The sequence below is a fragment of the Toxotes jaculatrix genome, chromosome 6 (genome assembly GCF_017976425.1).
Source record: "Toxotes jaculatrix isolate fToxJac2 chromosome 6, fToxJac2.pri, whole genome shotgun sequence".
NCBI lineage: Eukaryota > Metazoa > Chordata > Actinopteri > Toxotidae > Toxotes > Toxotes jaculatrix.
This window is the reverse complement of record NC_054399.1, coordinates 9,181,787-9,203,861: the sequence shown is the minus strand read 5'-3', so window position 1 is coordinate 9,203,861 and position 22,075 is coordinate 9,181,787. Positions and strand designations below refer to the sequence as shown.

The window sequence follows — 22,075 nt, the reverse complement described above, 5'->3', positions numbered from 1 at the left end:
TTTTTCTTTTGTACAAATGAACGTAAGAAAGCTAAAAAAAAAGCTGAAGACACAACGGTTCATACAGTTAAAATGTTTTATTTCTTCCGTCTTACAGAGAGACTACGCGTCAAACTTGATCTGCCTTGTAATGTGTTATATTTATTTATTTATTCTTATAAAAGTGTTCATATAATATTACAAAAACTGAATGCATCGTTAAAACAAAGATAAATGAACCACATACCTACTGAACTGGAAACTTTCCAGGCTCCCCCCCATCTTTTGGCCTTTTTTAAAGTATACAAGTATACTCTGACTTATCAGCATGTCATGGTCAAATCAGGTTTCATGGTGACTAGTAAGTCTGAAAGTTGTACATGTCACTAAATTTGTAGTTTGTGTCATTTATTTGACTGTGGGGCAAGCTTTTGCTAGCAACAAGAGGTTTAGGGGTGTCAAATAATTCAGGACTGTCAGTCTCCTCTGGTATATTGGCAATCCTGGATGAAGTCGGGGGGTCAGTGGTGGAAGATTGTCTACCACTTTGCGCATAATATGACCATGTGTTTGAGGTTGATTCAACAGAGGTGAAGTCCTCGGCAAGCAAGGAGGACTCTGGGACATTGAAGGAGTCAAGGCTGCAGGCTGAGGATGCAGAGCAGGCACGAGTTGGTCGTGGCTCATGGAGGTTGAGTTTGGAGACCAGTGGTTTGCCAACTGTTACTGGTTGCCTTTCCTGCACTTCTTCATCCATGTTGGAATAGGTGTAGTGAAGACAGACGGTGAATGTGAGATCCCTCTATTAAGACAGTGAAGAGCAGAATGTGTTTTTTAGCTTCAGAGGGAAAATATAAAAAGGCTTGAGTGGTTCTGACCTCCTCCACAAAAGACAATGAAGTATCTCTCAAATCAACATAACATAACGTAAAATCTCTTAATTCTATAAACTCAGTATTACTCAATATTAATAACCTGTTTTTAGAGGGGCAATAAACATTTACCAGGTTCCTTCTAGGACAGAAATAAGAGAGGTAATTATGAGAACAACAACCAGTATCTGACCCTGAGTCTCTGCAGGCTGCGGATGCGGGTGTAAAGACTGGGGACCTCTGGTGAAGGAAGAGTTTCCTTGATCAGTATTAAACTGCCAGCTTCAAGCAGAGTCTCCTGGTTACTTTTCTTCAGATCGATGTCCACATCCTTCCAAAGAAACATAGAATACAGTGTCAAGGTCGGTACAGTGCTTAAATTGGACATTTTCTGTGTGTCCACAATAACAAATTATTTCCTGCTTAAAACAGTATATTGCAAAACCAGATTCCAGTGTCATTGTGAGCCAGAACTTTGTTTGTCCTTAAGATCTCAGATCTACATAAAATCAACAAACAAACCTCGGGGAAATCAGTAAGCTGAGCAGAGCAGGAAACAATTTCTTTGGGCTGCTCAAGTATGCGAGTGTAGATAACCATGATGTTGGAGAATTCTGCCGCAAACCCAAGCTGGACTGTCACCCCACAATCAAACTGCAGGCAATGGCTCGCGGGTAGGACTATGAAGGCAGGCATTTGAATTAGTTATACTTTACTCTAAGACAAAAGTGTTCTGATTTAATGGCAACAATAAACTAAGTAACCTACAGACATGACAAAAACTTGCTATATTTAATCATTTGAGTTCATTTTTGTGGCGAGAGTACCATGAGCGACGGCCCACTGCAGGTTGCGAGCTGAATAGGATGCAGAGCATTCATAGGTCTGTATCCGATCAGTGAGGGAACGTCGTTCAGACAGGTTACTGCGTAGCTCCAGAGCCTGCCTCCCTCGTGTGATTGCACAGCGACCCATGTCTGAAAAGAGTTAAAAACTTAAAATGTACAGTATGTATTCATCAAAGCTGTTAAAGAGTAATTCAGTATTCAATTATTTAGGGGTAATTCATGGTGAGCTGTAGATAAGGCCTGTATTTATAATATGAATGAAATGTGCATTATTTGGAAGAAAGTTGAGGTGACTTTAGCCCACTAATTCCATTCCAGTACTTGTCCTGTCACACATTTTCTGTCCCAGTTGGCGCTTGGCCTGGTCTTGCTTTATACAGTGCCCGCCGCCCGTCCCTTCTGTCGCGGTCTTGCTTTATACACACAGCCCAGGGAGCGAATTACCCACAGTGCCCGCCGCCCGTCCCTTCTGTCGCGGTCTTGCTTTATACACACAGCCCAGGGAGCGAATTACCCACAGTGCCCGCCGCCCGTCCCTTCTGTCGCGGTCTTGCTTTATACACACAGCCCAGGGAGCGAATTACCCACAGTGCCCGCCGCCCGTCCCTTCTGTCGCGGTCTTGCTTTATACACACAGCCCAGGGAGCGAATTACCCACAGTGCCCGCCGCCCGTCCCTTCTGTCGCGGTCTTGCTTTATACACACAGCCCAGGGAGCGAATTACCCACAGTGCCCGCCGCCCGTCCCTTCTGTCGCGGTCTTGCTTTATACACACAGCCCAGGGAGCGAATTACCCACAGTGCCCGCCGCCCGTCCCTTCTGTCGCGGTCTTGCTTTATACACACAGCCCAGGGAGCGAATTACCCACAGTGCCCGCCGCCCGTCTACATACCTTCAGCCACTCTGTCAAGCATGACTGTGACCTTCTCGTCTTCACAAACGCGCTGTTTGAGGAAGTTAATGAAGATGCCATTGGACACGTCTTCCCTCTTTACTTCATATGCCTCTGCATCTGCACATCTAAACACAACCAAGTAGATATGAGGGACACCTTACAGAGTAATGATGGAAGACTATTACATAATTGATGCATATATTAAATATACTTCTCCTGTCTGAAATGCCAGACTCATTCAAAGACGACATCTGATACCAGCATAAGAAACTTAGAATTACTGTTTCTAAAGAGCAGCAACTTACGTGGCATAACCAAACACTATATTTGCTGTGACCTTCAGCAGTCCGGTTTGTACAATGACATCATCATTTGGGTTTCTAAGAAAGAAAACATTTTAAGCACAAATATGCACATCAGGTAGTCTAATCTTAACATGACATAAAAACAAGCTGGTACATAAATTCATTAATTTAAATAAACATTGATACCTTTTGCGGCACATGTCCAGCAGGAATACGTTGAGTCCAGTCTCTTTCTCTTGCATCCTGGTGAGTATATTCTGTACACACAAACAGTGCTCTGATGTGTATGAGGCTGGTGCATCGATGGGAACCATGAAACTGTTGCCGTAATTCTCATAACCATGACCAGCAAAGTATAGCAAGCCTGTAGCCAGAAGGACAAAGAAATGTTATCAAATTTGATGAATTGCGTCAAAATCACAGAGAATCAAACACTTCAAGCTGAAGTTGTTTTATTTTATTTTGTTACATGAAAAATGGGAAATTATATTCAGCAAAGTAAGATTACATCTCCCAACACACCCTGACTGCCAATTTTGTTGTGAACAAAAGGTCTAGTCTTTAAAAGTCATAGACAGACACAAAACAGGTTTTGAACATATCTCTATGGACATGAAACAAACCATAGACTCCCTTGTCAAGCAGCAAGAGGAACTCTGTGACGGCGCTGCGCATCTCCTGCCAGTTGAGGTCGAGCAGGGAAACCACCTTGAAGTCCATTTGTCTGAGGAGGTTGGTCAACTCATGGACGTCAGCAATGGGAGCACATAGCTGAGTGTGGTAGAGGTAGTTCATGTTGCCAATCAGCAGAGCAACTTTGTCTGTTGCTGTGGAGGGGAAGATAGGGCATCAAGAAAGACCCACTAACCTAATAAATTATGCAATGTGCCTATTAACCGTATATATTGTGGTCTACAGATAGTGTATTGTAACTACATTTTTTATTTGGACAAAACTCACCATAGAAGTCCTTGGTTGACAGTCGTTGTTTGGTCATCTGTTGTAGCGGATTTATTCCTAGTCCACAAGTTGACCTGTGGATTTCCTGTGAGTCTGGCAACATATGAAAGAAAAAAAAATTAAATGTTTGATGTTACATCAGAATGTTTAATGTCTAATTTTCATTTTGTTTTCTACAGTGCTTGGTAATACACACTCAACTGCTCTGACACACCCAAAGTTACAAACGCTTTATTTTCACCCATGTGATTACAAAAAACAGGAATCAAGATGTGATGAAATGTGACAGAGGAAAATGACAGAGGAACAAAAATACTACTACTAGTTCCTTTCTTTCATTGTCAATATTCTTGCTTAGGGAGTAAATAATACCTAAACCACGATCAACTTCTACCCAGGATGCTTCAATAATGGAACTAGGGCCTGAAATAAAAGCAGAAAACAAGAAGTTATTCACTGAACAGTACAGCAGTATTGTTCCTGTGTGATACTGATGCTATAAACATGCACTTTCTATGCATTTCTGCAAATTCCTTAGAAACATTCACTTAATATTCATGCCGTTGTAATAAGAATTTTAACCTCTCTTTGATTTTTCTCATTTAAACATTTCAATTCTGAATATAGAAAATAGAAACTATGTCTCACCAATGGTGACTGTTGCTGTATCGCTCCACGCCTCATGATAAATATTAAACACCTTGCACCGGTACTGTCCTCTGTGTGTTGTGGTCACACACGGGATCTACAGGACATAATAAAATAAATACATCAACTACACAAACAATACTTACACAGAGACTGACACAGGTTTTCTGATGATGAATGATGACTGTTATATGCAGTAGGTAAGCAGTTGACAGCAGACTCTGTGAATACACTTACTTTGAGTGAACGTGTCTTGTGTTGAGGCATGGGCTCCGTGTTGTGGTACCACTGGTACTGGGCAGGAGGGTTGGCCTCTGCTTTGCACTCCAGGAACAGAGAGTCGCCCTCAGACACTGCTTGGGACTGAGGCTGGTGGATGATACGCAGCCCACTCACTGATCCTGGAAACAAACTGCTGCTGCAGCCTGAGATGGCAAGATTTACCAGGACATTACATCAGATGTCATGTGATGGAATAAAACAAAGGAAACAAGGAGAAGAGAAGGACGAGGGGAGAGGTACCTGGACTAGAGCTATTTTCAGAGCGAACCAGGCGAACACGAGCCCACTGAGAGAAGATGCAGTTGTCTCCATGGTTGACCCTACAGATATAGTGACCCTGGTGGGCCGGGGCTATGGGACACAGAATCAGCTGTGGCGTACACCCCGTCTCATCCAAAATCTAAAACAAGAAAATAATCTGCATATCCTATAGCCCATATGACAATTTATAATTGACATTTTATAATAACCATCAAGGGTCAACAGTTTATTTTTCTAATTTACCTTCACCACAGCAACGACAACATGATGAAAAGGTGCCAGATTTAGCCAAAAAGTAACACAAATACAGAACACTCCACATAACTCTTTAAGACTTTGACCAGAATTCTTGTGTTACTTTTTATTATGAGGTAATGATAAGGTGTTAGACTGACCTCCTCTTTGCCCCTGAACCACTGGTAGCTGAGCCCAAGGGGACCAGCAGCTTTGCAGGTCAATAGCACCCTGCTCCCCATTGGGGCCTGCTGGGACTGTGGCTGCTCTGTGATCCAAATCATCTCTGCCACTACCAGAAACACACACACAACATACCCACAACATAAACAATCATATGCACAGACAAGCGGAAATGCTCTCTCAGTGGCATAGGTCTTTCCATTAAGACATGTAGCTTATCAGAGGACGTGGCATAGTTTTAACAAGCAGTGGCTTGTGAAAAGATATGTAAAATAGTGCCACATAACATTTCCTCTGCTTTGCAAGCTATACGGTTGACAGAGATGTTACTATTTTTACTGTTCTCTTCAACAGAGAAAAACTAATGGACAACAAAAATAGGAAGCTGTATGAAATAACTTTCAAATTGAGATAAATTTCCTTCTGTGGCATTACGTCGCCTTAGAGGGCTGAGAAAAAGAGAAACAACAAATTTTCCAGGTCTTGCGATTGGGTTGTATGGCTCATTGGTTCCTCTCTATGACTTACTATGACACATGTCGTAGTAAGTCATAGAGATGACGTGTATATATAAATATATATTTATAATAATATACATAACTGGAGTCTCCCTATTAGTTTGTGGATGGGTAAAAATCCATGTGACACAATCTCAACTAAAATAAAAACCAAAAGCAAATGTGTCTGTTACCCCCCCCCCCCCCCCACCCCCCCCCCCACCCCCCCAAGTATAGTGTATTACTGTAAAATATAACATTTATGTTATTAGTTACACCTGTGCTTTTACTGCTATGACCAGTCCAAATGTCCATGAGGAGAAAAAGCAAGTGTCTAACAAATATACACTGTGTTCAAGTAAAAGTACTTGCCACTCTCCACCTCTGGTTCTATCATCAAATTTCATGCCACAACTTGTGTTCTACAGACAAACTAAAGTATCTTTGCTTGAAAGAGTGGAATTTCTGACTGTCCAAAGTATAAACACTGCTGGGAAAATAACCCAAGTTTATCTCAGGTCCCCTGTGCTAGGGGAGATAAACCCTAAGTTTATCTCCCCTGAGATAAACGTAGGGTTTAGGGTTTCCATAGGGCTATTTCCTGGAAAACATTTCCGCACATATGTATAACAATGCCACCACATTCACTTCTCTTTTACTTGTGGTGGTCAGGTACTGCACAGCTTCCTGGTGGTCCACCTTCCTCAGGCAGAGGAGGAGGAAGTCCACGGAGCAGGAGCGATCAGCCAGCCGAGCCAGGAGGGCGCGTCCTGGGCTGCCTGCAGCGCTCAGCACCTGGAGTGAGCAGCTGGTCAACTCGCTTTCGCTGCAGGGAGGGAGTTCAGCGAGCTAAATGAGTTATTGTGGTCGTTAAAAAGGTGTGGAAACAGCTGTTAATCATGTGGAGTTGTTTGCCCCCCCAACGCCCCCCTTGGTGTGATGCCTTCAGGCCCTCACCTGCAGCGGAATCTCGGTTGCCCGGACACCGCATCGGCCAGCTGCCTCCATCCGCAGGTGGAATTGTCCAACATCTTTGACAGCCTGTTCAACACCTCTTCGCTCAGAGTACCAATGCTCATTTTCCACTCCTCCATCTTCGTATGTGTCACCACTAACAAACCCGGAGATCTACAGGATAAATAGGGGACAGTAACACTGAAACTTTACGCGGTAAATCGGCGGAGTCCACCACGCGTGGCAGCGAGTCCATAAGGATGTTTTACTCCGGGTGTTGGCAGAGTGATGGCCGAAAACAGTGGGTTTATTGTTGAACGAATTTCCCACCAGTTCGCCTACACGGCTGGCACGCTACAAAACCAAGAGGTTGTAAACACGGCGTCGGGTTTTCCCGTGGTCAGCTTTATGAAAATGCGTGGCGCGGAGGAAAATCCGCCGGTAGTTAACTGTACACACACACACACACACCGCACAGGACAATGAATCGTGTTAAGGAAAGAAGCTAGGTAACAGCGATGCCTGAAAATGAAACTATACGTTGTATTCAGACCAAAGTGAACAACGCAGAGTCAACCGATAACTGCGCTGCCACTTGCCGTTTCCGCCATTAATATACTGAAGCATTTATCAAAGTCGTGAGGGAAAACTTTGGACTTACCGACTTTACAACAAGCGTAGGTCGGTGGTCAAATCCGGTTGTACACAGAGGAACGAGAGACTCTTAAGTAAAAGGAGATGTCTGATTCATATTATACCGCATTACTCTTCCAGTCTTACATGATTTTGTTCCCCAGGTTATTTGCTTTTCATTTCAGTTCCTCATTTCTGCCATCCCCGGCAGGCTGGATCATTTGCATGAAAAGTTGTCATGGCAACGCCATTTATTAGAGCCAGTATGATCAGTATTGTAAGCACTGACGTATTAAACTTACAACCTGGCAACTCAGACGTTGCTCTATGATTTAGAACTGGTCTATAAAACATTAATAGATTATTAATAGTTTATTGAGCAATAAGAAAGCCATTACTTACAGTTCACAGACCTTTCATAAAGTGGTACCAGATTTATATTCATAATATTGATTATAGGGCATTGTGTAAGAACAGAATGACACCATCTGTTGGATATTTATTGATTTTTATTTATAATAAGTCTGCAAAAACAAAGTGACTGTGAAAGTAATGGAAGTGGAAATATCATCAGGCCATTACCATTGTACAAATGAACTGAATCCAATGCAGTAGCCTTGCATCAAATACAGTAAACACTACTGTCTCTGACCTTGGAAAAAACTCTCACCACAAGGTCTATTTAGTAGCTGTACTGGAGCTTTCAGCTGTGTCATATGAGCTACAAAATGCACCTTATTGGTGAGATTTCAGAAACTTGACATGGAACATGACATGAACATGTTAATGTTCCATGTCAAATTGCTGTAAAGGAGGAGAGCTGCCCACTGTCAGTCCAGTGAATACTCATAACTTCTTCCCTTTATGTAGTCTGTTGAAACGCAGAATATTTTCCTTCCTGAGACGCTTCCAGTATTCCCAGGTGTCTGGTTCCAGCTCCTGCAGCTTTTTGGGTGGTCCAAGGTTCAACTGGAACAACCTGAGCAAATGATTAAACAAGAAGGAAATCAAATCATTGAAGTCATTGAAAAATGCCTTTATTATCCAGAAAATTAAAGTTACAATGGGTGGACAAAATAACAGAATAAAAAAAAAAGTATGACGTTGAACTGGAGTCTCCCTATTGCCTCAAAATCTGCCTGACACAACTAAAATAAAAACCAAAAGCAAATGTGTCTGGTCTTGAACCATTGTAGATTCACTATGTGTAGGTGGAGAGAGCAACAGTAATAGTGAGAGGGAGCATATAATGTAAGAAAATTTGTAGTTTTAAATAAATGGGGTATAATATGTGTAAAATGATCAAATACATGTATAACTCTTTGCCACTAAAGGACACATTCATAATGATTGACTTATTTACTTTTTTTAAAAAGAGGAAATGAAATTAGCCAAACAGAAACAGTTAGGTCTAAGTGATGATAACAGAAGTCATAAGAAAAAAAAGTGGCTGAGGCAGAAGAAATATTTGCTCTCACCACTCTGGATATTCCTCAGGAGGCTTCAGTTTAGGGTCCTCTCCTTGCTTGAAGATGTTGGCCCCTACTGCATAAGAAGTTAGTCTTACTGGGTCTTTACACACTTCTGGGCCTTTCAGTTCCTCCTTCACCATGCCTTTACCTTTTCCTTTGGCCGCTGGAAGACAGGGGAAATCATGTTAATATCAATTGATATTGACTCCTGGTTGCCAACAAACCAGCAGCCCTTTGTTAACCATAACACAGTATGATTTAATGGCATATGCAGATTCAGACAGGTATCTATTGACAACATTTTATTTGTGTATCATTGCTGGAGTTCAATAGCTGTTATGTATTGTTACTCCTATCATTAATTTTGTATTTATTTTTAATGGCACACATTGGTGTAAACAGGCATGCATATGTTTCATTAGCAGAGCCAATTCAAAACTGGCACTGTAGAACAGAGACATTTATAGTCAGTGTATACCGAACAGAGATGTCCTCTTTACTCACCAACTTTCTTGGCATATCCACATGTCTGTATTCTGTTTAACACGTTCGTCCTGCAGAGCACTGTTGTAGCGTTGTTTGTGATGCATTTTGTTAACGCTACTATCCTCAACAAACTGTACCCCGACATTTTAGTTTTAGGTTACTTAAAAGCGTTACCCACCATGCTACAGTTTGACATTCATAGCTACCTTTAACTTCCGTTTTCTGCTTCGTCTTTGGCTCTGTGAAAATTATCTTCTGCGCCTCTCTGGACGGGAAGACACGCTACAACACGGCTAACGCAGGGTGCCCCCCTTGAGTAGTTTCCCTTTAGTCCGACAGGTGGCAGCACAGGTTTACGTGTGTCTGATGCTGTAATAACACAACAGAAGTAGAAGAAAATCAAGAACCTGTAGAAGATGTCGGAGTACGCCACGGTTCAGAAGAGTGTCCTGAAATTAAAAGGCGCAGGAAGCATTTCATCTGGGAAAAAGTAAGGATTATTAAATTTGTGAGCATTTTAGCAAGATACGACGTATTTAAATGGACCGAAATAGTTCAGTACCCAGTCGTCACTAGAAACAACCGCTGGTATTCGGGCAAGGCTAATGTTAGCATGTTTGCTAATAGCACTACTGTTAATGTTACGTTAACGTTTACTAAAATTATATGAACATGATAAAGATTTATTTGGTTAAATTTATTGTGAAAATAACAATTTACAGTGGAAAATCGCTGGTCCCAGTTGTGATCTTAGCATCGTTCACTGTAATATTATCAACATTAGCTAGTTAGCATTAGCTACTTCTAAACAACAAACTACACTAGACTACGTAGATCTAACTATGTCAAACAGACGTGTTTCTTTGTAGGTGGTCCGACAAGCCACTTATCAACTAACTGACGTTACATGCGTGTTTCTTAGGAAGAAGAAGAAGGATAAAGAGAGTAAGCATCGCTTGGAGCAGGTCGTGACCAGTCAAAACGACGAGGAGGTGAAAACCAAGAAAGCATATATTGACAAACGGACACCGGCACAAATAGCCTTTGACAAGATGCAAGAAAAGAGGGTGAGTTGTTGTTCTCCGGCATTACAGAGCTACAGCCACAATGCCATGTTAGTATGAACTCAGACATGGTCCAGCAATAAGCAAACCAGTTTGCTCTGATTGATAGAAGCACACAGAACAGTTTATATACAATACAACGCTAATCTAAAATACTACACAAACAGAAATCCTTAAAATCTGTGACCTTTTTGATAGATTACTACACAGACATATGGGAAATGTAGTAAATGTAGTTTCACAACCAGCAGTGGAACAGAAACACTTAATTATCCATGTAGGGGTTGTAGATTATTAACCTGTGTGCTCTCTTGAACTTTCCTTTTTTACCGAAGTGCTAGTTTTACTGGAAATACCTGTGAGAGAGAGCCAACTGTGTCCTGTATAAATCTTAGCTCAGCATTGTGATCCCAAGCTGAAACGGGTTCAAAATAAACTTTGTTAGCTGAGCAGTATAGTTTAAGTACAAGGTTCATTATTTGAAAGAGTTACACATGGTGAAGCACCATAACATGAACATCGTGAGCATTCTCATTATTTAATGATCAACATGTCTACAGATAACTTTCACACACTTCATCTGCTCAGAATATTTTCAGCTTGTCACTGACAGTCACAAGTAACTACAGGTCCAGTCCTCACATTTTCTTGAGTTTGAGGTGTTTGAATGTAATCATTGTTCAGTAGTTTACTTATTTTGATGTGTTTGTGAAGGTGTTTATAATATGCCTTAACTGACCTGATGGTGTACATTTTTTCAAGCCATTCATTTAGCCTCTGTCTCTATCTCTCTCATTACAGCAAATGGAGAGGATTTTGAACAAAGCTTCAAAGACCCACAAACACAGAGTGGAGGTAAGTAATAGACCTTGCACAGCACCATTCTAACCAACTTGTTAATTCAAACTTGTAAAACAGTCATTCAAATGACTGAATCCAAATTGTGGTAGAAATGCTGTCTTATTTATAAAATGTTTGCAAAAAATAATTTCTCTTCTATTTTTTCATTTGTTTGCAGGATTTCAATCGTCATCTGGACACCCTGACAGAGCATTATGATATTCCCAAGGTCAGCTGGACCAAATAGAAGAGGAGCAAATGTTCACTTTGTTGTTTTGTTTACCGCTTGTACAAAAATCTCGCACATCATGTTTTTGAAACGTGTATTTGTTACTTGCTAATTTTATCGATATACAATTAAAATTTGTTCAACTGGCTTTCATTTATGCTTTTGTTGTAATTGCTGGTGTATACAATAAAGGATTTGTGTAGACTTATTGTCTGTCTGTTTTGTCCTACATACTGTATATCCTCTGTGACAAAATTTTACCTGAGCATATTGTCTGAATTTCCTAAATTTAAAAAACACAACTGTGTATGTGTAAACAATATGAATGCCAGAAAACCAGAATATGTTTGCTTTTTAATTAATATATTTTTCATTGAACTGGAACGCTGCACAAATGGCACACATATTGTAAACCAGAACACACAAGGTACAGTAGTCCATAGTGAATTATTTGGGATGGCACAATGTGAACATATGAGCAACCCTGAAGGTACCAATTAAAACCTGAACACAGTCAGTATTTCATAGGACTTTGACTACCAGAAGCAACAAGTTTGTATACAAATTCACATGTATTACGACAAAAGTTGTATCGCTGGTGAAACTTAACACTAATGATGTTAAGCAACGTGTATTTATTAAAAACACAACATTGCCTGATAAGACATACAGGTGTGTGTGAAAAACCCGGGTGGAGAAACATTCCCAAATATGTGGGATTTAGTGTTATACTATATTGATTTTCATCATTTTGACAATCTTTGCTTCACATGTTGCAAATCTTTAGCCAGCTAAACAAAACCGTGAAATTTAAATATCATTTTGCCCCAGGTCTAACTTAGACATAGGAAAAGTTTTTGTTTTTTTCCTTTAACTATATTCATCTGGAGTAAGTTAAATAACATCAGAGGCTGCATCAAATAACAGCAAATGATTCTGAACATTTTTATTAAGAGGTAAGATGAAGTTTTGTTTGTACAGTTCTTATCTGATTTAACGGAAATACTCTTTTCTCACATTTGAAAAGATATTTGCTTTGTAGTTTCTTGTTGTGTTGTCAGAGTTCACTTTGGCCCCAGCATGTCACTTGGCTTCACCCACTGGTCAAACTGCTCCTCGGTCAGGTAGCCCAGCTCCACGGCCACGGCCTTCAGCGTAGAACCTTTCTTGTGAGCCGTCTTGGCAATGGCGGCTGCTTTGTCATAACCGATGTGTGGGTTGAGCGCAGTGACCAACATGAGAGACTCATTCATGAGCTTGTTGATTCTCTCTGTGTTGGCCTGGATGCCTACCACACAGTTGTTGGTGAAGGAGACAGACGCATCACCCAGTAACCGTGCAGAGTTCAGCACGTTCTTTACCATCATAGGTTTGAAGACGTTGAGCTCAAAGTGTCCGTTGCTGCCTCCGATGGTGACCGCGACGTGGTTTCCCATCACCTGGGCCGCGACCATGGTCATGGCCTCGCACTGGGTGGGGTTCACCTTGCCTGGCATGATGCTGCTTCCTGGCTCATTCTCTGGTAAGATGAGCTCCCCCAGGCCAGATCGGGGTCCTGACCCCAAGAAGCGAATGTCGTTGGCAATCTTCATCATGCTGACAGCCACCGTGTTCAGCGCTCCACTCAGCTCCACCAGGGCATCGTGGGCTGCTAAAGCTTCAAACTTGTTGGGAGCAGTCACAAACGGCAGGCCTGTGAGGGAAGCAACAGTGGAAGCTACTTTCTCAGCAAAGCCAATGCGGGTGTTGAGTCCTGTTCCTACTGCTGTGCCTCCTGCTGCCAGCTCATACACCCTGGGCATGGCGGCCTTCACTCTCTCTATGCTGTACTTCACCTGCTGGACATAACCGCTGAACTCCTGTCCGAGTGAGAGCGGCACAGCATCCTGAGTGTGCGTGCGCCCAATCTTGATGATATCTTTGAACTCTTCAGCTTTAGATGCCAGAGCATCATGCAGAGTCTGCAGGCCGGGCAGCAGGACCTGGTGGACCTCTGTGGCTGCAGCGATGTGCATGGCGGTGGGGAAGGTGTCATTGGAGCTCTGACTCTTGTTGACATGGTCATTAGGGTGGACAGGATCTTTGGAGCCCAGTTTCCCTCCCAGCATCTCAATAGCTCTGTTGCTGATCACCTCATTGACGTTCATGTTGGTTTGAGTTCCAGATCCTGTCTGCCACACCACCAGAGGGAAATGATCATCCAGTTTACCAGCTGAAACCTCATCTGCAGCCTGGATGATCGCATCTGCTATCTTTGGGTTGAGGCCGTACTCTTTGTTCACCTCAGCGGCCGCTTTCTTCAGGATACCAAAGGCCTTGATAACTTGGATCGGCATTCTCTCACTTGGTCCCCCTATCTTGAAGTTCATGGTGGATCTGACAGTCTGAGCACCGTAGTACCTGTCGGCTGGGACCTTGAGCTCACCAAACGTGTCCCGCTCAATCCTGTACTCTGAAGAGGCCATTCTGGACGTGCAAATGAAAAGTTTAGAGTTGACGCTGGGTCTTTGCAGAGTCAGGAGGTTGCAGTTAAACTGCTGGACGAGTTTCAGAGACCGAAACATGGCTTCTCATTAGAGGTGAATCCGGGGGGAGGTCAATGCGGCCTTACACATTGTAATCTGTCATTGGATGAATCGGAAACTGATCGCAAGTCAGCCAATGGTGAAGCTAGAGAGGCGGGACTTCCGCTGGGATTGACGTATCAAGTGGAAACTATCGGGCTGCTTCATCCGGATCAGTGAAGCTTTTCACAACATTGCACGACATTATATCCGCCGTGACGACCAAGCTCAATTTGTAAAAGCCTGTAGATTTACATAGCTAGGTAATTTTAAGAAGCATGCATTTCATTCATTTCAAACGAACTTTTAAATAAGTGTAGATATGACATTTCTGGCTTCTCTGATATTGACACAGAAACATGAATGAGAATCAGATGTATGTAGCCCATCAATCAATGTGTGTGTGTATGTGTGTGTGAGTCTTGGATTGATGTTCAACATACGAGATTAGATAAGATTAATTTACAACTCCCAGACAAATTAATTTAACTCCCACTATATGTAGCCTGCTGTAGTGACGCTAGAGATCACTGTAAAGCTATCTTTTTCATAGACACTGAATTGCAAGACATATTTTCATTGCAATATTTTGGTTTCGTGTAGAACGACCTTTATTTTGAACCATGAGAGTTAGCCTTCACCGGAAGTATGTTGCGTGTCGTAGCTATCTTCACTCCGCTGTCTCTTCTCGCGGTAACGTTAGTACACTGTTAGCTTGTTAGCTAACCCCATCGTTTCCAGGTTTCGTGTCGACCTGAAAACAGCAAACGAAGAGAGACACAGAGAGGCCACGCAGCTGAATATTCTTTAAATCCAGGCTGCATACAGAAGCGGGACAATGCCACACAACTTCCAGCCCGGAGACCTGGTCTTCGCTAAAATGAAGGGATACCCCCACTGGCCAGCCAGGGTAAGCAAGTAACGTTAACAGCAGCCGGAGGGGCGGAGGGGGTGGGCTGCTCTGCATGGGACGCTGGAGAAGGTTCTCTGTGTATCTTTGGTTCTGTCTAATATGGATACCTATAACATAGATACATAACTTCATTTTAACTGGGCCGACAGGCTGTGCTAGAGGCCCGCGGTCAGTGTACCAGCAATGTAATTTGCATGAGATGCTGTCGGCCTCATCTACAAGGGGACGTGCAGCAGCAAAGCTAACGTTGTTATTTTTGAAATGACGTTTGAAAGAACCGCGTTGTATTTTCTAGATAAGAAGGTACTTTTCGCATGTTAAAGCTTTTTTTTATTGTATACCGCGTATGCAAACAATTTACATCACATAAAATGAGTTTACATTGTTTTGTTTTCTGGAGGTACACAACATTAATGCATGGCACCATGAGATCTGAGTCCCAGGTCCACAGAAAAACTTTATTAATATTTTCTGTTTGCTTTTTGGTTTTGACTTGAAAGTCTTGCTTGTTCACAGATTGAAGATGTGGCAGATGGGGCAGTGAAACCACCTCCTAATAAAATCCCAATTTTTTTCTTTGGGACACATGAGACGTGAGTACAACACTGTATCATCAGTCACTTGGAGGTTAACGTTCTTTGCATTTGCAGGACTGTCAAAAGTAATCTGACTATGATTGATTTTTTTTTAATCCTTTGAAAGGAAGGTAATTAGCTTCTATTATTGGTTTAAATCCATTAATTGTAATGCATTTGTTTTTTGGTCATGCATGATTGAATTGGTGGTAATTTTAAATTTAGGTCTTGACTCTTCTGTTTTTTAGCCTACTATCCTTTTTGTGAGAGCACTGGTGTGAGACAAAAACAATAATCACTACGTTTGTCCCACACCACGGACTGTTAGTCTCCTTTTGTAAGCTTTTTTCCCTTTCTGAAGGTTCATTATTAACCATTGACTTATGTCAGATTGAGTGTGCAGTATGTTTCTGAAAGAGGTGTTGGTATGTTTTATCCAGCATCAAACACCATCTGTTTGACAAGATGGCACCTGCAGTATATTAATCCATCACTAGGTGGCACAGTCTACTGTTCTAAAGTCTGAAGTCAGTGTAAAACTTCTTGAACATTGGTGTAAACAACCTTTTATTTCAAGATGACATTGGCTTGGTTTTAGTTAAACAGATTAGTTTAAATAAGGGAATTGTTCACATTTTCTTTATCTTTCTGTTTCACAGAGCATTCCTTGCACCAAAGGACCTTTTTGCCTATGAAAAGTACAGAGAACGCTATGGAAAGCCCAACAAAAGGAAGGGATTCAATGAAGGTTTATGGGAGATCCAGAACAATCCACATGCCTCCTATAGTGCTCCACCTGTGGTAAGTCACCCTGATATCAGAAATCCTCATTCCGTAAGTCGGCACTACCCCTTACTCAACTTCAAGCGTCATACTGTGTCACCCACTTATTTTAGTTTTGGTTCAGGCTCATTTGTTGTTAGTGATCCTAATTTCAATGAATTTTAGAAGCAATTGTGTCCAAACATTTTGTTTTTGATGGCATGCCTCTGCTCAATGGTGACTTATGAGTTTCTGCTTTTCCTTTTTATTTGCACAGTACTTCTCTACCTGTCCCCAGTTTTCTTGCAAAATGGCATTACATGTTCTTAAAAATGTTGAAGTTGCATCTGAGAGACCAGATTTTTAACAGGATTTGTAGACTGCATTTCATTTCAGTGAAAAAATTGTATTAATCTTCTTATCACGGTTCATCTGCAGCCAGCCAGCTCATCTGACAGCGAAGGCAACAATGCTGGAGGAGGAAGTGATGAGGATGAGGATGAAGAAGAAGTTGTGGTTCCACGGAAAGCCGACTCAGGAAGTGAGGTTGACTCCGATTCTGGCAGTGAAGACCGTGGAAGGGGAGGAGGAGTGAAGCGAAAGCCACCGGCTCCCAAGGTAGTTGTTCAGATGTGCAGTTTCATTAATGATTAATGATTGTGATCATGATATAATTGTTTTATTGACGTGAATAGGAAAATACATTCTGGGCCACAGTTAATGGTACAGATAGCAAAAAAGAAACACTAGTTAGGTTCTTTTTTTTTAAATTAGCAGTTGTCATAGCAATGGCAAAAACATAATGAGCCCTGATTAATCATATCTGAATGGAACATATCCGAATGGGCTTGAGTGCATGTTCGACGATTTAAACAACTGACTACAATGACAAATAACTGCAATAATAGAGTTGATTCAGTTCAATTATATTTTTCTATGGCTTGTGTTTTCTTTTTTAGCGGCCTCCTCCTCCAAAAAAGGCTCGAGGCTCGTCCAGTGACCGAGATGAAGAGGAAAGTGGATCCCCCTCTGAATCAGAACCCACGCCTTCAGAGTCTGACTCTGGAAAGAACAGTGACCAGGTAATTACACAGACGCACAGCATGCTGGGATTTGGAGTCTTCTGAAACTAAACAGCTTATAAATGTTACACATTTTCCACATTTGTTTTTCTAATAGGACTTTACTCCAGAGAAGAAAACAAGTGGACGAGGTGGAAAGAAAGCAGGAGGCAGAGGGAAGAAAAAGGTCACCCATGTGTCCCCTTATACAGTGAAAGTATTTTGAAGACCTTTTGTGGTGGCTATAGTTGGTTATAAATAAACTCTTCTCTGTGATGTTGCAGAAGGCTTCATCTGACTCAGATTCAGACTCAGGATCAGGGTCAGAGAAGAAAGTAGTGGACAGCGACTCCGAGGACGAGAAACCTCGACCAGCTCTGTCTGGCTCCGAATCCCAGTCTGGCTCGAAGTCTGAATCAGACTCAGATCCGCCTCCTCGTAAGGGCCCACAAGCACGCAAGAAAGGTGTAGCTTTTTATTTGGCAATTACAGCTTCTTAAAAAATCGTAGAAATGTGTTATTAGATATTTAGCTAAAGGTTTCATGCCCTTCTTTTTGCTTCTGTAAATGTGCTCAATGCTTGTTTTTCTCATCCACAGAGAAACCTGCACCAAAGCCTCGTGCACGGAAGCCCAAACCCACGCCACCAAAACGAGCACCTTCATCGTCCTCCGACAGCGACAGGTCAGGCCACTTTAAGGCTTCCCTTTACCCATTCATGCACCATAGATTAATACACTAATATGAATTCTAATGTGCAATTTTAACTTGGTGAAAAAAGGTACCATAAAAGTTGCCCTGTTTTGTCACAGTGACAGTGAACCCGACCGCATCAGTGAATGGAAGAAACGAGATGAGGAACGCAGGCGAGAACTCGAGGAGCGCCGGAAAAGGGAGGAGGCAGAGGAGCTCCGCCGGCTACGCGAGAGAGAGAAAGAGGAAGAGGAGAAAAAGAAAAAAGACAAAGACAAGGGTAAAAAAGAGAGCGACAGTGACAGCAGCAGTAGCTCAGATGAAGGTGTAGATGATCACCCGTTGAAGAAATCCAAGAAACCCCCTCCACCTCCGATCCCGGCACCTTCTGACTCTGATTCTCCACCACCAGCTGAGGTACAGTTGTTTGCTGGGGAAAAAATGGGATTATCTGAATTATGTGTTAAATTTTGTTTGTTTGCAGGGGAGTCTTGGTGCCATTGACATGTGCAGCTTCTTATGCTTTTCTCTTCAAAAGGTGAAGAAACCACCCAAAAAGCTAGACAACCAGAAGAAGGCAAGAATAAAGAAAGAGAAGGAGAGAAAAGAAAGAAAGGAGAAAGAGTTAAAAGAGAAGAAAGCCAGGCGGTTAGAGGAGAGGTCCAGAGCAAGGTGAGTGCACAATGAGGAATAGACTACAGAATGCAAACCTCATCAGTATAAGTTCATTAAAAATGAATAGACACAGATCACAGAGTTCCCTCTCTCTTAGGTCTAAGCCTGAAAAGCCCAAACGCAAACCCGAGAGGCCGCCAGAGAAAAAAGTGGAAAAGAAAAAGGGTATGTGTCTCGTCCATTCACACTTTTTCACATGCACTGTTCTTGTTTACTGCAGCTGACCAGCAGTTATTGTCTGGAAAACCTATTTGCATAGATTTGAAACTTGCAACACCTCACTAATCGCTCTATGTATTGTTTCAGTGAAAGGGAAAGTATTAATTTAGTAGAGTATATTGACTGTTACTTTGTGTGTCCGTATGCAGAGCCATCACCAGAGGAACGGCTACAGAAACTCCACACAGATATAAAGTTTGCACTTAAAGTGGACAACCCAGTAAGTGACATCTATGATTTTTGTGTTTTTATGTTTTTTATGTCAACTCAGACCCTGAATTTTTATGTATTTGTGTATTTTCTAGGACATAGAGCGGTGTTTACAAGCCCTGGAAGAGCTTGAGGCTGTGCCTGTCACCAGCCAGATACTACATAAGAATGCTGAAGTTATTGCCACATTAAAGAAGGTACATGTTCTTGTGTTTTGGTTGGATGCCATTACTTTGGATGTTTGCAAACCCATCTTGTATTCAAACAGGAATATTAAATAATGAAATATAGTATATATGATGACTTAATTGTAACTGGTACATGTTTTCCTATAACATATATCTGCCACAATATTCCAGAAATTACACTTGATAAAGTGGTGTCCCTGGAGTGGTGTCCCAGTTGTTTCCGAGAGTATTAATGATTGTTGGATTGTACACTGATCCCCTGCTAATGCGGCTTCTTTTTATGATGCTATAGTTTGCTTTGCCCATTATATTTAATGTAAATAACTCAGTATACAACACAATCACTTGTCTGCAATATGTGATTGTGTTTGTTTGGAATAAGTTTCTCATTTAAATTGTCCTCCACATTTATGTGCTTTTGTTTTTTTGTTACTAACAATTTAGATTCGGCGGTATAAAGCCAGCACTGCAGTCATGGAAAAAGCCAGTGACGTCTACAACAAGCTAAAACTTCGCTTTGTGGGCAAGACAGAGGTGGCAGTTAAACCTCAAACAGAGAACAAGGAACCAGAAGATGATGAGAAAGAGACACCGAACACAGGTGAAAAGCTACATTTTGAATCTTGTGCTGATCTGGGTTTGACATTACATGGATATTTTTGTCAGGCTTGGTATACTTGCATGCTGATATTAATCTTCATTTGACTTTTCTAGACTCCACTCCAGTGAACGGGGAATCAGAGCAGAAAAAAGATGACATGGAGGTAGAGGAAAAACCAAAATCACCTGCCCATGAGGAAAATAATGACAATACTTCTTCAAGTCCAAACAGGTGAACACCACATTTGTGGCAATATAGAGTTTGTTTTGTCTTTTTTTTATACTCTTCTTTCAGTTATTGTGGCACAAGCACCTGAAAGGATACTAAAGCATGTATTTTATGGACAAGAAAAAAGACATGAAATAATCTCCTATGTATTTTCTCTTTAGACAGAGCCCAGACAGCCCTGCTGAACAACAGACACACCCCTATGAAGAAGCAGACAACTCCATCTCTGCAGAGGTGGAACCACCTGCTGTTGAAAGCTGAAAGACCCTTAACCACCATAGCTGTGGACCAAGTACTACACCAAGATGGTGGCCTCTCTGTTTGACATCGTACAGTACTCCTGGCCCAACAACATTGCAACATACACCCAGCATTTCCTACAGTATCTGTTACATCAGTGTTCATGTTTTGGACATTTTGTACTATAATGATATCAAGCCAGAAGGTCCCATTTCTCACACCCTTTGGTCCATTATTTATCCCAGCAAAAAGGAAAGCTTATTAGCATAATAGTTTGTGGCGCTGTGCAAACCTTTTGTTTCTGAAATGTACTTTTCCTTTTATACGGACACTCTGCCCGTCCTGGATCCTCAACCCAAACCCCTGCTCCTGGCTACTTTGTTCTTTCTACCACATGAACTCTTACTTTGGTCTTTCATACCGTATGTACATTGAATGATTACATTTTTAGCACTTCTAACCGGAATTTAGGCTGGGGTAGTATGAGATCAAACTTTGAAGATTCTTGAGGGGAAGTTGGGTGGAAAGGGAGCCATGCTGTTAATTTTTCGCTTTGAAGATTTTGTGCAGCCCTTACATCTGTTGGCTTCTTCTTCTTTCTTTTTTTTTTATTTTTTTTTTTTTTTTTTATAAAGCTTACAAAACATCACAAAGGCCTCTTGTCTGTGTGTATGGCATTGTGGGAATGGTGAAGTACTATTTGTGAGTCTTTTATGTTAAATATTTTTTAATTATCTGGTCTTGATCCAATTAGTCCAGTCTGACATGTAAAGCTATGAGTTGAGTCTCTTAAAACTGTTTTCCAACTGAGGTCCACCTACTTTTTATAGCCTTGTTTTCAGATATTTGCATCTACAGTTTTGTCTAAAATAATAGTTGCTGTGGAGTTACACACCTTGCACTCTTATCTCCCATTAGTGTCTGCGTTCAGTAACTTGCATAATAAATGGAATAAATGTACAGATCTGAAACTGCCCTCATAAGCAATTGAGATCTCATGTAGCTGCAGCCTATTTTGACATTTTCCCTTCACATGCATACAACAGGTGTTTTTAGTGCTATGTAAATTGGTAAAACATTTCTATCACTTAGTTGAGACTTGAATAAAAATCTCAGCATGGTTTTGTTTCTCTCATTTTTTTTGTTGCGTAAAGACTTTAATAAATTTGTTGCGCTTGTGTAAGAGAGGGAGGCTGGTTTTTGGTATCAAATTGATAGTCTGCCGTTTTATGCAACATAGTCTACTGCATTTCAATACTCCACTTTCTTTAGGCTTGTGAATGACTGGTTGAAATTTAATGGGACTCAATCGAAATAAATGCCTACAAGATTTTATGATAGGCTTGTGAATGACTGGTTGAAATTTCATGGGACTCAATCGAAATAAATGCCTACAAGATTTTATGTTTTGTTAGTATCTCGAAGTTAACAGTGGCATACAACAGTTTACTGTACAGAACGGGGGACTAGACCTTTAATTCTCCTGATTCCCACATGAGAGTCT

At 41.5% G+C, this 22,075-nt stretch overlaps 5 protein-coding genes across 6 annotated transcripts; 2 read left to right on the top strand and 3 right to left on the bottom strand.

The window, feature by feature from the left end:
- Positions 1-68: 68 nt before the first annotated feature.
- Positions 69-7,787, bottom strand: malt2 (MALT paracaspase 2). Its single transcript, XM_041039916.1, has 17 exons — positions 7,580-7,787; positions 6,922-7,092; positions 6,624-6,790; positions 5,446-5,576; positions 5,030-5,189; positions 4,745-4,932; positions 4,508-4,604; positions 4,232-4,282; positions 3,860-3,952; positions 3,523-3,726; positions 3,086-3,263; positions 2,900-2,974; positions 2,592-2,719; positions 1,679-1,828; positions 1,374-1,531; positions 1,045-1,182; positions 69-781 (listed from the first exon to the last, which is right to left on the bottom strand). The coding sequence occupies exons 2-17, from the start codon at positions 7,056-7,058 to the stop codon at positions 338-340; spliced, it is 2,499 nt and encodes an 832-aa protein (XP_040895850.1). The 5' UTR covers positions 7,059-7,092; positions 7,580-7,787; the 3' UTR covers positions 69-337.
- A 258-nt stretch (positions 7,788-8,045) lies between these two features.
- mrpl54 (mitochondrial ribosomal protein L54) lies at positions 8,046-9,741 on the bottom strand. The gene is made up of 3 exons (XM_041040609.1): positions 9,528-9,741; positions 9,030-9,186; positions 8,046-8,530 (listed from the first exon to the last, which is right to left on the bottom strand). The coding sequence occupies exons 1-3, from the start codon at positions 9,652-9,654 to the stop codon at positions 8,398-8,400; spliced, it is 417 nt and encodes a 138-aa protein (XP_040896543.1). The 5' UTR covers positions 9,655-9,741; the 3' UTR covers positions 8,046-8,397.
- A 115-nt stretch (positions 9,742-9,856) lies between these two features.
- On the top strand, positions 9,857-11,846 carry fam32a (family with sequence similarity 32 member A). The gene is made up of 4 exons (XM_041040820.1): positions 9,857-9,999; positions 10,432-10,576; positions 11,375-11,428; positions 11,592-11,846. Exons 1-4 carry the CDS (start codon positions 9,926-9,928, stop codon positions 11,658-11,660), a joined length of 342 nt encoding a protein of 113 aa, XP_040896754.1. The 5' UTR covers positions 9,857-9,925; the 3' UTR covers positions 11,661-11,846.
- Positions 11,847-12,563: 717 nt separating this feature from the next.
- Positions 12,564-14,247, bottom strand: fh (fumarate hydratase). The gene has a single exon (XM_041040819.1). The coding sequence runs from the start codon at positions 14,204-14,206 to the stop codon at positions 12,707-12,709; it is 1,500 nt and encodes a 499-aa protein (XP_040896753.1). The 5' UTR covers positions 14,207-14,247; the 3' UTR covers positions 12,564-12,706.
- Positions 14,248-14,900: 653 nt separating this feature from the next.
- On the top strand, positions 14,901-21,692 carry hdgfl2 (HDGF like 2). 2 transcript variants are annotated; one of them, XM_041041317.1, is made up of 16 exons: positions 14,901-15,116; positions 15,636-15,712; positions 16,354-16,495; positions 16,895-17,074; positions 17,416-17,538; positions 17,636-17,704; positions 17,802-17,982; positions 18,117-18,201; positions 18,330-18,627; positions 18,749-18,882; positions 18,983-19,050; positions 19,254-19,324; positions 19,410-19,511; positions 19,947-20,103; positions 20,217-20,334; positions 20,497-21,692. In XM_041041317.1, exons 1-16 carry the CDS (start codon positions 15,045-15,047, stop codon positions 20,654-20,656), a joined length of 2,037 nt encoding a protein of 678 aa, XP_040897251.1. In that variant the 5' UTR covers positions 14,901-15,044; the 3' UTR covers positions 20,657-21,692. The 2 variants fall into 2 exon arrangements, with proteins under 2 accessions (XP_040897251.1, XP_040897253.1); XM_041041319.1 differs by having other exon boundaries at positions 20,493-21,692.
- The last annotated feature ends 383 nt before the right edge of the window (positions 21,693-22,075 follow it).

Excerpts from the sequence above, each read along its gene's own strand:
- malt2 (XM_041039916.1), bottom strand. The coding sequence starts at position 7,058 with ATGGAGGAGTGGAAAATGAGCATTGGTACTCTGAGCGAAGAGGTGTTG. Across the intron at positions 2,975-3,085 it reads CTGGACATGTGCCGCAAAAG|AAACCCAAATGATGATGTCA; the intron begins GTATCAATGTTT and ends TTTCTTTCTTAG. Across the intron at positions 782-1,044 it reads GCAGCCTGCAGAGACTCAGG|AGGGATCTCACATTCACCGT; the intron begins GTCAGATACTGG and ends CTGTCTTAATAG.
- mrpl54 (XM_041040609.1), bottom strand. The coding sequence starts at position 9,654 with ATGTCGGGGTACAGTTTGTTGAGGATAGTAGCGTTAACAAAATGCATC. Across the intron at positions 9,187-9,527 it reads TGGATATGCCAAGAAAGTTG|CGGCCAAAGGAAAAGGTAAA; the intron begins GTGAGTAAAGAG and ends CCTGTCTTCCAG. Across the intron at positions 8,531-9,029 it reads CCTGAGGAATATCCAGAGTG|GTTGTTCCAGTTGAACCTTG; the intron begins GTGAGAGCAAAT and ends TCATTTGCTCAG.
- fam32a (XM_041040820.1), top strand. The coding sequence starts at position 9,926 with ATGTCGGAGTACGCCACGGTTCAGAAGAGTGTCCTGAAATTAAAAGGC. Across the intron at positions 10,577-11,374 it reads ACAAGATGCAAGAAAAGAGG|CAAATGGAGAGGATTTTGAA; the intron begins GTGAGTTGTTGT and ends CTCTCATTACAG. Across the intron at positions 11,429-11,591 it reads CCCACAAACACAGAGTGGAG|GATTTCAATCGTCATCTGGA; the intron begins GTAAGTAATAGA and ends ATTTGTTTGCAG.
- fh (XM_041040819.1), bottom strand. The coding sequence starts at position 14,206 with ATGTTTCGGTCTCTGAAACTCGTCCAGCAGTTTAACTGCAACCTCCTG.
- hdgfl2 (XM_041041317.1), top strand. The coding sequence starts at position 15,045 with ATGCCACACAACTTCCAGCCCGGAGACCTGGTCTTCGCTAAAATGAAG. Across the intron at positions 15,713-16,353 it reads TTCTTTGGGACACATGAGAC|AGCATTCCTTGCACCAAAGG; the intron begins GTGAGTACAACA and ends TCTGTTTCACAG. Across the intron at positions 19,325-19,409 it reads CACTTAAAGTGGACAACCCA|GACATAGAGCGGTGTTTACA; the intron begins GTAAGTGACATC and ends TGTATTTTCTAG.